This window comes from Prionailurus bengalensis, chromosome E3 (genome assembly GCF_016509475.1).
Source record: "Prionailurus bengalensis isolate Pbe53 chromosome E3, Fcat_Pben_1.1_paternal_pri, whole genome shotgun sequence".
NCBI classification, from domain to species: domain Eukaryota; kingdom Metazoa; phylum Chordata; class Mammalia; order Carnivora; family Felidae; genus Prionailurus; species Prionailurus bengalensis.
The window spans coordinates 16,109,352-16,126,364 of record NC_057357.1 but is presented as its reverse complement, the minus strand read 5'-3'; the positions used below and the strand labels follow the sequence as shown (position 1 = coordinate 16,126,364).

The window sequence follows — 17,013 nt, the reverse complement described above, 5'->3', positions numbered from 1 at the left end:
CTAACCATTAGTGTGTCCTCTATAATTAAGAGTCTGTTTCTTGGTTTGCCTCTCTCTCTCTCTTTTTTCCCTTTGCTCATTTGTTTTGTTTTTTAAATTCCGCATATGAATAAAATTGTATGGTATTTTCTTTCTCTGACTGACTTATTTTACTTAGCATGATATTCTCTAGCTCCATCTTTGTCATTGTAGATGGCAAGATTTCATTCTGTTTTGTGGCTGTGTAATATTCCATTGTGTGTATGTATGTATATATGTATATGTGTGTGTGTATCTTTTTTATCCATTCATCAGTTGATGGAGACTTGGCCTGTTTCCATAATTTAGCTATTGTAGATAATGCTGCTATAAAAATTAGGATGCATGTATCCCTTTGAATTAGTATTTTTGTATTCTTTGGGTAAATACCTAGTAATGTAATTGTTGGATTGTAGGATTGTAGGATTGTAATTGTTGGATTGTTAAGTTTTTCAGGAACCTTGCTAGGAAGACATACATTCATTCATTTATTTATGTATGTACGTATGTATGTATGAGAGAGTACACACGCAGGGGAGGGGTAGAGAGAGGGGAGAGAGAATCCCAATCAGGCTCCACACTGTCAGTGCAGACCCCACCACGGAGCCCTTTCGCGTGAACCATGAGATCACGACCTGAATCGAAATCAAGAATGGGTCACTTGACCAACTGAGCCACCCAGGTGGCTCCAGTTAATGATCTTTTAAAGAAATTTTACTTTAATGAGAAATTGTTTTTTTATATTTGCCATTGCTGATGTTCTTTGTTCCTCCTGGCTGTTTGGAAGTGAATTATTCCCAGTCATGTGTACTCTGGGGATTGTTCTGCCTGTTTCTTTATGCAGTCTTGGGTACTTTCTCACATATACATGCAGTACTCCCTCAAAGACTCACAGGAATCCCTCTGCAGTTACCTGGAATTTTTTCTCTGCAGCCCCATCCTCTCTGTATTTTGCCATGCAATTTCTAGTGACTTTGGCCTCCCTCAGCTCTAAATGCTGTTTCCCAAATTCAGTAGGTCTGCTAGGCTCTGTTTGAGTTGCCATGGCCTAAAAACTCTCTGTGCAGTGAGCTGGGGTACTTGTAAGACTTACCATATTTGTGTGCTTCTCTCAGGTGTTACCCTCCCATCCACCTGATGTCCAATGTCTGAAAAGCATTATTTCGTCTGATTTTCTAGTTGTTAAGGGAGTAGGGTGAACCCAACCCCTGTTATCCCATCATGACCAGAAGTGGAATTATCAGATTGAGTGAAAGATTAAGCTAAGTGTTAAAGAACTTTTTATTTCTTTTTTCTTTTTAAAGTTTTTATTTATTTATTTTGAGAGAGCACACATGTGCATGTGGGGGAGGGGCAGAGAGAGAGGGGGAGAGAGAATCCCAAGCAGGCGTCACACTGACAGCGCAGAGCCCAATTCAGGGCTCGAACTCATGAACCATGAGATCATGCCCTGAGTCGAAACCAAGAGTCAGGTGCTTAACCTACTGAGACACCCAGGCACTCCTTAAAGAATTTTTTCTAATCATACAGACTGTTGAATACACCTTTTGGTATTCCATATTGGTAAAAATGTTTAGAAAGGGTGCTTCCAGTTTTTGTTCTAAGTTAGATTGTACCTGATTAATTTATTTGCTTAAAAAAAAAATAAGTAGTACATTCAAATGGCTACAAAATAAAAGGTGTATGGTCCCTCACCCATCTAGTTCCCAGCCATCACCACCATTGTTCTCCCGTATTCAGACAACCTTTGTCATTGGTTTCTTGTGTATCCTTAGGTGCTTTTCTTCATTTCTGAACACATATATTTTTATTATATATACTCTGTTCTATATTCTTATTCACATACTGTCGTTTTTTGTTTTTTGTTTTCACTTTAGCAATATGTTTTGAGAACTCTTTTTTTTTTAGTACATAAAGTATTTTAAAACTACATAGTATTCCCTTTTATGGATTAAACCACAATTTATTAGTTCCTTAGTGGTGTGCTTTGTGCCATTTTTAGTCTTGCTGTTATAAGTAGTCCTAAAATGAATAGCCTTGTATATATTTCATTTTGTACATGTGTGGTTATATCAGAAAATTTCTGAGAAATGGAATTATTGGGTCATAGGATAAATGTATTTTTAATTTTGATGATTATTGCCAAATTTCATTTCATTGCAGTTGTATCATTTTACATTCCCACCTCCACAGATGAGAATGCCTTTTTACCCCATACCCTCATCAACATCAGATTTGTGTCTGTTTGTTAATTTTTAAAATGGCATCTCATAGTAGTTTCGATTTGCGTATTTGTTACGAGTGAGACTGAGCATGTTTCCTTTGTTTAAAATACATTTAGGTTTCCTTTCTGTGCAATGTTAGGATTCCTTACCCATTTTCCTGTTGAACTGTTATATTTTTTTTCTTCTTTATAGGAGTTACTTTACATTAGGGAGAGTAGCCCTTTGTCTGTGATAAAGCTTACAAGCATTTTTTCCAGTCTGTTGGTTGACTTTTGACTGATAGTATTTTTAGCCATAGATATAGTGGGGTTTTTGTGTGCTTTTTTTTTAAATTTTATTTTAATGTGATTTTAGGGCTTCTATAGTTGGAATCATAATTAGGAAGCACCTGATAATCTGAAAGATATGCAAATACTTGATTTGAAAAGATAACTATAATGTGCAACTTTGTTCTGTTAACTACTTAATAGTACTGTTGGGAGGAGAAAGGGTGTTTTCACCCTTACTTTGAACATAAGTCAAACAATTTAAGTACCTCATTGGTTTGATCACCAGCTATGTGATAATAAAAGAGAGGTAGAATCTTTACTTCACCATAGTTAATAGTATATTCTTTTAGGTAGTCTACATGTGTTTGTCTCACTTGAATAATCCAGTCTTCTATTATCTGAAGACTTTACTGCAACTTCTTTATTGAAATATATTTCAGGTACTAAGGTTCAAAACATAAGATGATAGGAAGTTACTCTGAGTAAGCAGGTAATAAGTTTATTTCAGTATCTTCAGAAGATACTTTCTCTTCCTAATGATCTTTCTTTTTATGTATAAAAGGGAACTGTGGGGATATGAGTAATTTAATTCCTTACAGTTATTGGATTAGCAGTTGAATATCAGGAGGCTAGAATGTGATCAGAGAGCGCCTACTGTATTGTAGCACTGTTATCTTTATTCTTTAAAGGTCCCATTTGAAGAGGGGAAAGAGGTGTGTGGCCACTGATTAGACAGTGTTTTACTTACTTTGCTTACCTCTTTGCTGTTTGCTCTGTCATGATTGCTATGTTGGATGCGTTCTTGCACTTAGAGCAGTATGACTTGAAAAATTTTTTTGAAAACTGGATTATGGGTCATAATCTGTTAGTCTCCACATAAACAAATGAGCCTTTGTTAGTCTCCACATAAACAAATGAGCCTTTGCCTTTTTGAGAAGTAGAATGGATTTGGAAGAGTTGTCTCACATCTTGTAAGTCACCTAACATTTTTGTGCTTCCCCTGATTGTTATTTTGCTTATTGACTAGTTTTGTAAATTCATGCAGTCTTTGAGAAAGTTGTTCAAGATAGTGCCGCCATTTCAGTATTTATAATTAAGTATATGCGTCAAAGTATGATATATTTTGGCTAAGAAAATATTAGTAGAGCAACTTTTATTTGAATGGGAATATCTTTTAGATCGTGTAGTTTTATCTGCTTGTACTTCCTCGTCATAAAATAGATTGAGCTTACTTTAAGTGGTCCAAATATTTAAACGGAATTTAAATTCAAGTTTAACTTTGATTAAGCATAATTTAAATAATCAAGTTACATAGTTAAAGTAATTCCATGCATGGATCTTCTATGTAATGAAACTTACTATGTTTAATTTTCCCAGCAGAAATTCAGGAAGCAAAAGCTCCCAGTCCTTCCATAAACCGGCAAACCAGCATTGAAACGGATAGAGTGTCTAAAGAGTTCATAGAATTTCTCAAGACCTTCCACAAGACAGGCCAAGAAATCTATAAGCAGACCAAGCTGTTTTTGGAAGCAATGCATTACAAAAGGGTAGGTTGAGAGTAACCACTTAGAAACATAGAGTTTTGGTTTTAGGAAAGGTCTTAGAGATAATCTAGTATAACTTTGTCATTTTACATCTGGGAAAATCAGGATCCAGAGATGTTAAGTTACTTACCTAAGAGATGTCACTGAACCAAGTTAAAACCCAACTCCCAGGCTAGTACTTTTCCACTGCAACTCAGTAGTATTTGGGTCATCTTTGCATGGAAAGTCTGACATCGAAGCCACTTGTATTGTGTACTTTAGTAATAAGCCTTCCTAAATTGTCACCTTGTATGTAGTTTAAACCACTAAGGGAACATAGTAGACCTTGAACTCTAAGTAGCAGTAGTTAGGCCAATAGCGTTCATTTTAGGGTTTTCTGTTTTTGTTTTGTATTTTGTTATAAAATACCTCTCCTTGATCAGGTGGGAGAAGGGAAAGCCAGAATTTAGATGTTGAAAGGGACCTTAGCAACTATCCAGTTTCAGTCCCTTTTGTTTTATAGATGGGGAGGGTGGGAGCCTGAGAGGATGAGTGACTTGTCAAGGTTACACAGTTAGATTTTGCCAGTGTCAGAACTAGAACTTGTGCCTTTCACAGGTGTCTCTTTAACCTGCAATTTCTAAACTATAATCTCAATTGCAGTAATTTATAAGACTACTTGTAAAGGGACTCATTTCTGTAAACAACGATCAATTTATTTGTAGCATTCTTCACCCATTAAACTCAGAATTGGCTCTAAAAGTCCCTTCTGGAAAGTGAGGAAGTCTTAGGAAAAGAGAATAAGAAAAGCAGCAAGGTGATTAACTGCTTAGCTGTATTTCAGCTGTGGTCACTATCACTAGGCTAATAAGCAAACAGCTTCTGCCAAAATACTTTTTAAATATTGAATTCAGTTAATAAGGGAGAGAAGAAGCTTTCTCTCGTTTTTTGGTGTGCAGTTATACTGAGAATAAGCAGTCCTGTTTTCTCCTCAAAGTATTTGTAAGCAGGGGTGCCTCGGTGGCTCAGTTGGTTAAGCATCCGACTTCAGCTCAGGTCATGATCTCATGGTACGTGAGTTCGAGCCCCGTGTTGGGCTCTGTGCTGTCAGTTCAGAGCCTGGAGCCTGTCTTCGGATTCTGTGTCTCCCTCTCTCTCTGCCCCTCCCCCACTCACTGTCTCTATCAAAAAATTAATAAATGGTAAAAAAAAAAATTTAAAGCATTTGTAAGCAAATAGTAACATTTAAAGAAAGCATATATCATTGATGGGTTTTTTGTTTTGTTTTGTTTTTGTAACATTTATTTATTTTTGAGAGAGTGTGAGTTGGGGAGGGTCAGAGAGAGAGGGAGACAAAATCTGAAGCAGGCTCCAGGCTCTGAGCTGTCAGCATAGGACTGGATGCGGGGCTCAAACCATGAGATCGTGACCTGAGCCGAAGTTGAAGCTCAACCGACTGAGCCACCCAGGCGCCCATAATCATTGATGTTTTGAGTTAGAAACAGTGATAGACTTCCTTAGTATGGAATCTTCAGAAGTCTTGTGGTATACAACTTTCATTTTTTTTAATATATAATTTATTGTCAAATTAGTTTCCATACAACACCCAGTGCTCATCCCAATAGGTGCCCTCCTCAATGCCCATCACCCACTTTCCCCTCTCCCCCACCCCCATCAACCCTTAGTTTGTTCTCAGTATTTAAGACAACTTTCATTTTTTTAGCCATTAATAAAAACTAAGCCTTTGTAGTTATTTATTCTTTTTTTAAAAATTTTTTCTAGGGGCGCCTGGGTGGCGCAGTCAGTTAAGCGTCCGACTTCAGCCAGGTCACGATCTCGCGGTCCGTGAGTTGAGCCCCGCGTCGGGCTCTGGGCTGATGGCTCAGAGCCTGGAGCCTGTTTCCGATTCTGTGTCTCCCTCTCTCTCTGCCCCTCCCCCGTTCATGCTCTGTCTCTCTCTGTCCCAAAAATAAATAAACGTTGGAAAAAAAATTTTTTTTCTAATGTTTATTTATTTTTAAGAGGAGGAGATGATGTGAGTTGGGGAGGGGCAGAGAGAGAGAGAGAGAGAGAGACAGAATCTGAAGCAGGCTCCAGCCTCCGAGCTGTCAGCACAGAGCCCAGGGTGGGGCTTGAACTTGGGAACGGCAAGATCATGACCTAGGCCGAAGTTGGACACTTAACTGACTGAGCCACACAGGAACCCCTGTAGTTATTTTTTCTTTAGTCCATACAGAATGTTTACAGGATATTCATACTATTTTGGCCTAGAGACTACAGTACATATAGCATATATACTGTGTAATGCTATATTTTAGAAAAACAATAAGCTCATTTGATCAGCTCATCAGAACTGATTTGTTCATTTTTCTTTTGCTCAGAACTGTAACGTGCCCTTGTTCTGTAATAATTTAGTTGACTTTTAAACCAATATACTAAAGTAAAACAGTAATTAACTGGGGCAGAATACCATCATGCCTAACTGTTTTCAAGGCATCACTAACCCATATCTGAGAACTGAATGTGGCCTCAGATTCCTTCCATTTGAAGAGCCATTGTGCAACAGTTTTCTATTTCTACACGAGCACTAAGTGTTCTGTGGCTAAGTGTCCAAGTCTTAGGCATGTATGTGCCACAATACCTGACACATACCTGATATTGAACAGATATTTTTTAAACTGAAATGTCCAGCGCTTCTCCAGGAAGCCCTTTTGCCTTTGGCTGCAAGTTAAATGTCCTTTTAAATAAATAAAACAGTTTTTATACCAGAATGAACCAATCTTACCTAATAAGCTTCAAATCACTTAATCATATAAATTTCTTGAGAGAATCTGATTGAGTGCAGTTGGGGATAGTTGCTGAGGTAATGAACTGTGTGAAAGATGTCCTCTGTACTCAGGTAACCAAAACTCAAAATCTTAATTTAGGCTTAGACTTAAGGCTCAAAAAAACTTAATTTAATGTTAGTCTCACCAAGTAGACTTTCTAAGTCATCTTATTCTAGTGACCTATACAGTATGAAAATTCATTTCCTATATGTTTGAACCCACCCTGTTGACGTTGCCATTAACTGGTGATTCTTCCTTCTGTGCCTCACAGTAGCAGTCTTCCCCAAATCTCTGAGGTCCAGAGCAATAGGCCGCTCTTGCCCACATCTTTTTCTACTGCATTCTTGTTTTCTCCAATCTGAGTGTATGTCAGTGGTGAGCAGCCTTTTCCATATCTGGCTCAAGTCTAGAAAATTAAATATTTACAGAATTGCATTAAAAAGGTTGGGTTTATTTTCAGCCATTTTATCTTTATCACAAAACACCTCATCTGCACTCAGAATTTTTTTTTTCTTTTTTCAATTTCCTCATCCCAAAAGGATGTCTCTTTGGGATGAAATGTCATTCAGTCCTTACATAATTCATACACACTGCAGTAATACAATGTAATGCTTTACTGTTCAACAAATATTGTTGTTTGCTCAGACTCTTCTGAAGGTGGTTTATTTTGTCATTTTTTCTGTTTGGTTAATCTTATTAGCTACTTAAAATATATATTTCTTATAGTTCCTTTTCATATTATTTAGAATAAGAGGTATTTTTATTGCAAACAAAATAGGCAGCTACATCATTAACACAAAATCCATTTATATTTATGTTGTCATCAGCCACTTTTCTTAGAAGTCATCATAGCAAGAATTTAAATTTTACTAAGAAAATGGCTGATGGGGGACTGGCATATACAGAAGAAGCTAAGAAGAATTTATAAGGTTTAGTGTTTTAAACTTCTTGTCATTACAAAAATAACTAGAATTTAAGAATCTCACTGTAAGAGCCAAGCTTCAGATAGGTCTAAGAGTGGCCATGGATTCTGGATGTATAGGGTCACCAATGAAATGAAGGATGTATGGGTTTCTTTTTGTCATTTGGACAAAGCCTTTTTATGTGGCCAGGGTAATTTTAAAGTATTATATAGAGCCAACTTTCTTTCTTTTTTTTTTTTTTTTTTAATTTTTTTTTTTTCAACGTTTATTTATTTTTGGGACAGAGAGAGACAGAGCATGAACGGGGGAGGGGCAGAGAGAGAGGGAGACACAGAATCGGAAACTGGCTCCAGGCTCCGAGCCATCAGCCCAGAGCCTGACGCGGGGCTCGAACTCCTGGACCGCGAGATCGTGACCTGGCTGAAGTCGGACGCTTAACCGACTGCGCCACCCAGGCGCCCCTAGAGCCAACTTTCAATATTAACCTTTTCCATCATAACCAGAAAACCCTATTTTCTAACTTAGTAAGATCCCTTCCTTGGTGAAATTTTTTTCCCGTAAGTTTATTTATATGAAAACATTTTCAAAACACAAAACAGACTGAAGTTAAATCAAGAAGTTTCTTTTGCTGCCCAAAATGTTTAAATCCCTGCCATTGTTAATTATTAATAAATCACTCAGAAGCACTCTCCCCTATTCTGAAAGTGGAGCCTACTCTATTTTTAAAAGTGGAGCTTATTATACCCTCTACTTCCTTAAAATACATACCTTTTAATTTATTAGATATTGAATTAAAGCTTTTTGATAAGTGAATTTTGTGGATTTCTCGATGCATTATTTTTTTTGAGAGGGAGAGAGAAAATCCCAAGCAGGCTCCATACCCAGCATGGACCCCCATGCAGAGCTTGATCTCATGACCACAAGACCACAACCTGAGCCGAAATCAAGACTCAGCGCTTAACTGACTGAGCCACCCAGGTGCCCCTCAATGCAATTTTAAAAACAAGATTCCTTTATTAGCAGTCATTCAGATATTCTTTTTCCTTACTAAAGAAGCAGTCAAGCACAAACGTAAGACCTTTTGTTACTTTCATCATTCTTTTCCCAAGCATTCATTCTATAAAATTCTGATATTGGTTATATTATATAAACTTAAAATTTTCCCCATGTCAACTCTCTTGAAAAACTATTTTTCTAAACCTGAATGAGGAGAAAAAAATTACAGTTTACAACATAGCTATATCTTCATTTATCTTCTCTTTGCAAGAATAAATAGAAAGCTAGGTGTCCTCCTATACCTTAAAATGACTTCACTATTCTAGGGGTGCCTGGGTGGCTCAGTTGGTTAAGCATCCAACTCTAGATTTTGGCTCAGGTCATGATCTTGCTGTTTGTGAATTCAAGCCCCATGTCAGGCTCTGTGCTGGCGGCATAGTGCCTGCTTGGGATTTTCTCTCTCCCTCTCTCTCTTTGCCCCTACCCCACTCACATTCTCTCACTCTCTCTCTTTCTCTCTCTCCCTCCTTCCCTCCCTCCCTCCCTCTCCCCCTGCCTCTCTCTCTCAAAATAAATAAACATTATAAATAAATGAATAAACTTTATAAATAAACTTTTTTAATGTTTATTTATTTATTTTGAGAGAGAAAGAGAGAGGCAGGGGGAGAGGGAGTGGGCTGCATGCTGTCAGCACAGAACCCAATGTGGGGCTCGATCCCATGAACCATGAGATCATGACCTGGGCCAAAGTCGGACACTTAACTGACTGAGCCACCCAGGTGCCCCTAAATAAATAAACTTTTAAAAATGATTTCACTATTCTAAACCATATGTGTGTGCAAGGAGTAGTTTGACCTGCTGTGTATTTACTGTTAGGAGAGCAGAGGTTTGTATCCAAGGCAAAGAAATTTTAATTAACAAAATAGGCTTTAATCATGATAAGAAAATTGGGGAGCTGGGCTAGGGGAGAAACCCAGGACTCAATTTTAAAGTTAGATGAGAAGTGAGGTGGCAAGACAGTGGGAAAGCATCTGAGCTGATAGAATCTGTAAGTTGTAAGAACTGAAAATAGATAAAAGGTTGAATTGATAATTATGTTGAAAGTGATGAGTGAATAAAATAAGAATGTATCATGGAAGAATACAGCGATATGTACGAGAAAACTTAAGACCTTATCAAGGGGAACCGTGATGGCTCAGTGGGTGAGGCTGGCTCCCAGCTTTGGCATCGTCTCTCAGGCCCTTTCCTGTTGTGCGCAGCTGCAAAACAAAAGAACACTGCCCAGAGTAGAAGAGGACACGGGTCAAAATGGAACGGAAGAGAGGTATTTCCTCTACAGAGAGGATAGTCATGGAAGAGAGAGTGATTAGAAGAGCAACTAGAAGAGTGTACGGAAGAATAAAAGCAAGATTTGGCAGATACAGAGAACTTTTTGCCAAGGAGCCAAAAGTGGTGGAGGAGGCATAATTATATGGTATTTAGGAATTCTGCGAGGACTTGCTAGAGGTTGTAGGCATTTTAGAGAAAGCAACACAATGTGTGTTCCAAGAGAAAAAAATTAAAGATGATAATCCTATAAAACCTATAGAAGAGCCCCATAATGACAGAAATCCACATCCAGAAGGTGTTCAAAAATCACGGCTTACTCAAATTAAACCAGTTGTGGTTCAAACTGAGCCAAGTTTGACCCTACAGATGTGAGGCTTTGTTCTGCGTTCTTGTTGAGGGGAAAGAGCTGGGCACAGCCGTGCTAGTTAACAAGGTGAGGTACAAGCTGATGGCCCACACCAGGACCTACCTTGGTGGGCATGGTGAAAAGAGCTTAGCTGCCTCTAACTAGCTGCTATAACTCTTGAAAGGCTGATTCGTCTTTTCTCACCCATGAGTACTTTTGACCTTTCCCCAAACTTTGTTGGAAAAACCCAAGTAGCTAAGCACACAATTAAATTAATGAACTCTCATTCAGGAGTCTGTTCACTGATGTTTAGGATTCCATGTTGCGTAGTTTCACATACTTAGAGAAGAAGCCACTTGGACCCTGCTAGTCCTCTAGGGTATCATGAATGATGCTGTGTTTGCTCAAATTCTGGTGACATCAGAGTATCTTAAATGAATACAGTGTCTTCTAGAATCCTGTGGGGTTACTTGGCCGTGCCTCGCTGCACTGTGGTTCTTTCGCATCTCACTGTGTAAATGGGAGGCAAGAGTATAAACATTTTTCTTGCTAAAAAAATTTAACGCTGACCTTTGTGAAGAACATTTGTGAGCTCATTTGTAATTACTAACTAACCAGGTGCTAAAAAGGATCAACTACTGGCTTTACCTTAGAGATGTGAAATGAACATAATGTACCTTAACAATTCTCACCATCTTTATTTTGGCAGTAATTGAATTTGACAAAAACCAATTACTTTTGCTCTGTTTTGTTCATCTAAATGTAGAAATGTTTAAATCTGTGTTCAACTAGCTACTAATGACCTCAGGGTATATTCCCTAGTAAGATGGACTATCTCAAACTATGAGAACCACATGCTTGGTCTACTTTAAATGTTAATGTTAAATTTTAAATTTTTATTTAAGAGGATTGAAGCACCAATGTGTTTATTTTCCTTAAAAAAATTATTGAAGGCAACAGAAACTGGCAGTACAAAAAATATGGACATCGAAGCTAAAACCTAAATAAATTCAGCAGTTAACTGCAGTACAAAAGAAACTTAACCCAGAAAACAGATTATGGAATTCTAAATTCTAATGATGAGATGTGCCAGGTGAACTACATAGAAAACATGATTAAGGAAATAGGCAAAGATTTTCAAAACAGAGTGGGGAAAAAAAAAAAAAGATTTCAACCAGACAATTAAGAATGTATACAGAATACCTCTCAGTATTAATAGTCAAAAGAATACACCCACTTGTCAAACTTTCAAACAAAACAGGAAAATTTTTTAGGAAAAAAATAAAATGACTTTACACACAGACATTATAGAAAAGATGATCCCAGTCAATAGTTTGAAAATACTTTAGGAAAAGTAGACTTTGGTAGACTGTAATTTTTCTTAGAAAACTGAAAAAACATTTTGGAATTTTGTAGAACCTAAAAATTTACCAACACAAACCTGCTTAGCTCCTTTGAGAAGAACTGTGAAGGATCTGAGATTTTCCCTACTCTCAAGTTAACAAATTAGCCTGCCATCATTCCATGGATACTGGCAGAAGCCATGAGTCCCCTGGGTCAGAAAAGAAGGCCAGTTTATTACTCACAGCAGTAGCCATATCTAGAGTATATTAGCCTTTGCACCAATTCCCTGAGTGTCAGTTCCCACAGGGTAATGCAAAGACCAGGTAATGCCTGTGCTTGCAGTGAGTAATGTTAGGTAAGAGGATGTTTTAAACGTGTCTGACCTTTGCCTCAGATGGAAATGTTATCTTTATTATACTGGACAATAAACAGTCTACCCTTTTACTTGAGGGAGGTGCTATCTCTGTCTTCCAAGGCTATTTGCTATTTAGCTATCCTTGAAAAGATAGTGCAGAACAAAGGCAATCAGTGACTCTCCTCACAAGATCTGTAGAAATAGAAGAAATCTATGTAGAATTGTCTCCAAGTGTTTTACAGTATTACAAAGAGAGGGGCAATGATAAATGGTCACATTTATTTCTTCTTTCATTCAACTAATTGAGCAATAGCCCTATGCCTGGCTCTGTTGTAGGAACTGAGGATATGGTGGTCAACAGTCCCCTCACGGAGCTCACATTTTAGTGGCGAAAATAATCAACAGATTTGTAATATAACATAGTGGTAAGTCCTAAAAGAATCTGAAACAAGATAAGAGGACAGAGTAGCAGGGGAGTTATTGTAAATTGTAAAATAAACAGTCTAATGTAGTGTAAGTCTGTGTGATATAAATAGAAATATAAAAAGAAATTTTCTGAATAGTAACATAGAATTGCAGTGATTGTTGGAGCCGGGGGAGGAATAGGTGACTCATTGCCACTAGCAAAATAGGCCATTTAGGCCTTTAAAAGGAGGTCACAGTGTTTTTACTTAGAAGTGAGTACCACTGGGGCACCTGGGTGGCTCAGTCAGTTCAGCGTCTGGCTCTTGATTTCGGCTTAGGTCATGGTCTCACAGTTCATGAGATCGAGCCCTGCGTCGGGCTCTGTGCTGACAATAAGGAACCTGCTTGGGATTCTCTCTCCCTCTCTCTGCCCCTCCCCTGCTTACTAGCGCACGCTCTCTCTGGCTCTCTCAAAATAAATATTTTTTTTAAAAAGTGAGTACTAGTAATCATAAGAATCAATGTACTGTGGTTTGTTCTAAGTATTGAGATATGGTGCAAATGAAAGGTAACCATGTCTGAGGCACCTAGGAGATAAAAAAGAATAATCTATTGCAGAAAGTGCATAAACTGAAAGAATAACAAGTAAAATTATAGCATGCTAAAGGAAAATTAAAATATTACTGTTAAGATGTTAAGTGAAGGGGCGCCTGGGTGGCGCAGTCGGTTAAGCGTCCGACTTCAGCCAGGTCACGATCTCGCGGTCCGTGAGTTCGAGCCCCACGTCAGGCTCTGGGCTGATGGCTCAGAGCCTGGAGCCTGTTTCAGATTCTGTGTCTCCCTCTCTCTCTGCCCCTCCCCTGTTCATGCTCTGTCTCTCTCTGTCCCAAAAATAAATAAAACGTTGAAAAAAAAATTTTTTTTAAAAAAAAGATGTTAAGTGAAGCCCCCATATTATAAAAATAAAATTAGATTAATAGTCTTCATAATAAAAAGTTTCATCTCACAAACTCCATAATGATAGTCCTTTTGTTAATTTAAACATAGTCTGCTTATTGAAAGGATTTGAAAAGATTTACAAAATGATTTAAACTAAGAATAGGAGAAGAAGGGACTAATTTGATGGTATTTAGAATTTACAAACATGTTCTTATGGACACATTCTTCATGTAGCTGCTGCTTATAATTACCCACATGAAAGTCCAGGCATAGTATTAAAACTAGTTTTCTGAAGAAATATTACCAGTGGACTTAAAATTGCTCAGTCCATGGATCTATTTGTCTGGTTATCTACTTTAGTGCAGGGATGAAGCTTAGAGAATTTACAATATAAATTTCATTGATCAATTCATAGACAAGGGCTAGATAGGAAGCAAAAAATTGAAGTCTCGTTGGGAAGCAGCAGTATGGAAAGCAAAGCCACGTATTGGACAAACTGAGCATGCTCTGATAGAGTCCCATCCTCCAGCAGCAGGAGGAGGTGGGTAGAATCAGGACTTTTCTCAGAGTAGATGTGATCTGCTCAAGTTCAGACCCCAGAGCATGGAGACATCCTGTCTCGTTGAGCTTTACTAGAAACGTCGTTCCTATATCACATAGATACTAGTATGAAATAAGAATACTTACTGCTACAGTATACCCATACCTATTTAGGGAGAATTGTTGAAGGTAGATGCAATAAAAAGGAGAAGTGAAGGATTTATCATGTGGCCCATGGCATTTTTTGTCCTTCTGGTTTTTAATTCTCATAGAATATTATAATTACTTATTTGTGTTCAATCTTCCCATTCAAATTGAATGCCTTCTGGGCATTTTATTAATTTTGTTTTTAATACCTTGTCTGGTACAGTGGCTAGCAATTCTGATCATGCAGCAAGTGCTTTTTGAGTGAATAGAAATAAAATTTCCATGAAATTTAGGAAAAATGATCTTCTCAGGAAAATCTAAGTGTACTAATAGAGGTGTCAATTTATTGGCATAACAAGATAAATTCATAAAGTTCAGTTACAGTATGACACACTGGTGATAAAAAGCTAAAGAGCCTAGCACAATATAAAAAAATAGTAATTTGGGGGGGCGCCTGAGTGCCTCAGTCAGTTGGGCGTCTGATTTCAGCTCAGATCATGATCTCACAGTTCTTGGGTTCAAGCCCTGAGTCGGGCTCTGTGCTGACAGCTTAGAGCCTGGAGCCTGCTTCAAATTCTGTGTTTCCCTCTCTCTCTGCCCTTCCCCTGCTCACGCTGTGTCTCTCTCTCAAAAATAAACCTTTAAAAAATAGTAATTTTTAAATGTAATAGCGATAAATAGCATTAAATATTAGTAAAAGTCTAATAAGGCAAGTTAGTTCATACAAAGATTTAAAAGACTAAGGATTAGGGGCGCCTGGGTGGCTCAGTCGGTTAAGCGTCTGGCTTCGGCTCAGGTCATGATCTCACAGTCCGTGAGTTCGAGCCCCTGGTCGGGCTCTGTGCCTCTGTGCTGACAGCGCAGAGCCTGGAGCCTGCTTCAGCTTCTGTGTCTCCCTCTCTCTCTGCCCCTCCCCTGCTCATGCTCTGCCTCTCTCTGTCTCAAAAATAAATAAAAACATTAAAAAAAAAAATTTTTTTTTTAAATAAAAGACTAAGGATTGTTGGGGCGCCTGGATGGCTCAGTTAAGTGTCCAACTCTAGATTTCAGCTCAGGTCATGATCTCATGGTCGTAAGGTCAAATCCCATGTCAGGCTCTCACCGATAATGCTAAGCCTGCTTGAGATTCTCTCTCCCTCCCTGTCTCTCTGTCTCTGTCTCTGTCTCTCTCTCTCTCTCTCTCTCTCTGTCTCTCTCTCTCTCAAAGTAAACAAACATTTAAAAAATAAAAGACTAAAAATAGTACCTTGGATCTAGGTAAGAAAAATTTTAATTACAATGTTATATTTATTCTAGAAAAAAAAGCAAATATATAATCTTTTTGTGTGGTGGGTTTGGGAACAAGAATTTGGTAGGAGAGGTTTCTAAATCTAGCAGACTTCAAAATATATCCTAAAATGAAAGACATCACAACTAGGTGAGATTTTAATTAAAAAATTAAAATATAGGACAGTGAAATAAACCAGGGATTCCAGAAATAAATTCAGTTTCTCAGGAGCAACTGGGGGAACAGAGGGAGCAGTATTGCTTTTTACTTACTACCTGCTACTGACAAAGGGAAGTTTGTATATAGATTACTTACGGTCCATATTTCATACTTGCACCTTACATTTCGGCCAAATGAGAGTTAAACATGAAAAAACTTAGAAGTAAATTAGTGAAGTTGATTAGTATATTTATTTGTGCTGGAGAGATACTTATTTCTGTGGAGAAATTTAAAACAGTTTTCAAGCTGCAATTGAACTCTTAAATATTGTTCTTAAGGACCAGGTAAAAGGTTTAGTGGTATTAACTTTTTAAAAGCTGTGTAACGTAAAATAAAAGGGAGAATGGAAGGCAGCACTGGAAAATTGTGGTGAATACAAATGAAAGCAACATTTCAAAACGTCTAAAGTTTACTTAATACCAATTTCTTGCTTAGACAAGGGATCAATTTTAATTCAACCGAAGGACTCTTCTGTAAATACCTAGTTAAGAAAGCAGCAGGTGCACTGTGAGTGCTGTGAGGCCCACAAGGCTGTTCGGACTAAGGGAATGAAAGACTGCTCTTAGAAGTAAGGTATGAACAGAGCCTTCCTCGGACAGCTGTTGGAAGACTGGAGAGGAATCAAAGTAATGCAGACAGAGAGTAACTTTATAGTGTTGGAGAGGTGGAATAGCCAAAAGCAGACCTCAGAACAATTGGGTAACCTGGCAGGGTAAGCGGGAAGGAGGAAGGGGTGGTGATTCTGAGTGCAGGCTTCAGCATTCATCTGATGGACAACCATTGGAAGTATGACGCTCCGATGATTAATCTCATTCTGTGCTCAGATCTGAATCTCAGATGATCAGTTGGACTGTGGGGTGCAGATTGAAAAGTGAGAAACGTCAAAGTTGGGGAGAGCAGCTATACTCGAGGGGAGGGTTGCTGAGGCCCAAACCAGGAAAGGATACGTGGAAGGGACATTGTAAAAGGCAGAACGACACGATCTGGACCCTAACGCGTCTTTCGGGATTTAAGCCAGAGTGACAGGGTCTGCATGCGTTCACCAAGGCCTTATGGGCCCTTGCCTGCATGCTGTCATTGGCCTGCATAGAGGCAGGCTGTGAAAAACGGTCCTGTGGAATTTGTCCTGGGCCATGATCATGCCCTTCTACAGTGAGTCTTTAGGAGAACCCTTGAGAGAAATTTCTGGGTTTGGTGTCAGAATTTCACCTGAAGGGTTCATTTGCATTTATATTTTGAACACCCAATTATGTGACTATTTTTGTCTTGGTGATGATTGCTAGAAAGTTTAGTTAGAGACTAAACTGGACTGACTGGACTAATTTCTCTATCTTTAAGGA

General features: G+C 38.3%; 1 protein-coding gene and 1 pseudogene across 4 annotated transcripts in view; both read left to right on the top strand.

Moving 5' to 3' along the window:
* Positions 1–17,013, top strand: part of RABGEF1 (RAB guanine nucleotide exchange factor 1) — a 62,168-nt gene that overhangs the window by 29,929 nt on the left and 15,226 nt on the right. For 2 of the 4 annotated variants that reach the window (XM_043559883.1, XM_043559884.1), the window contains exon 4: positions 3,890–4,059. In XM_043559883.1, the coding sequence (XP_043415818.1) occupies positions 3,890–4,059 (170 nt within the window). The remainder of the gene's footprint in view (positions 1–3,889; positions 4,060–17,013) is intronic. The other 2 variants (XM_043559887.1, XM_043559886.1) reach the window with 1 other exon arrangement.
* LOC122471380 lies at positions 9,519–11,608 on the top strand (annotated as a pseudogene).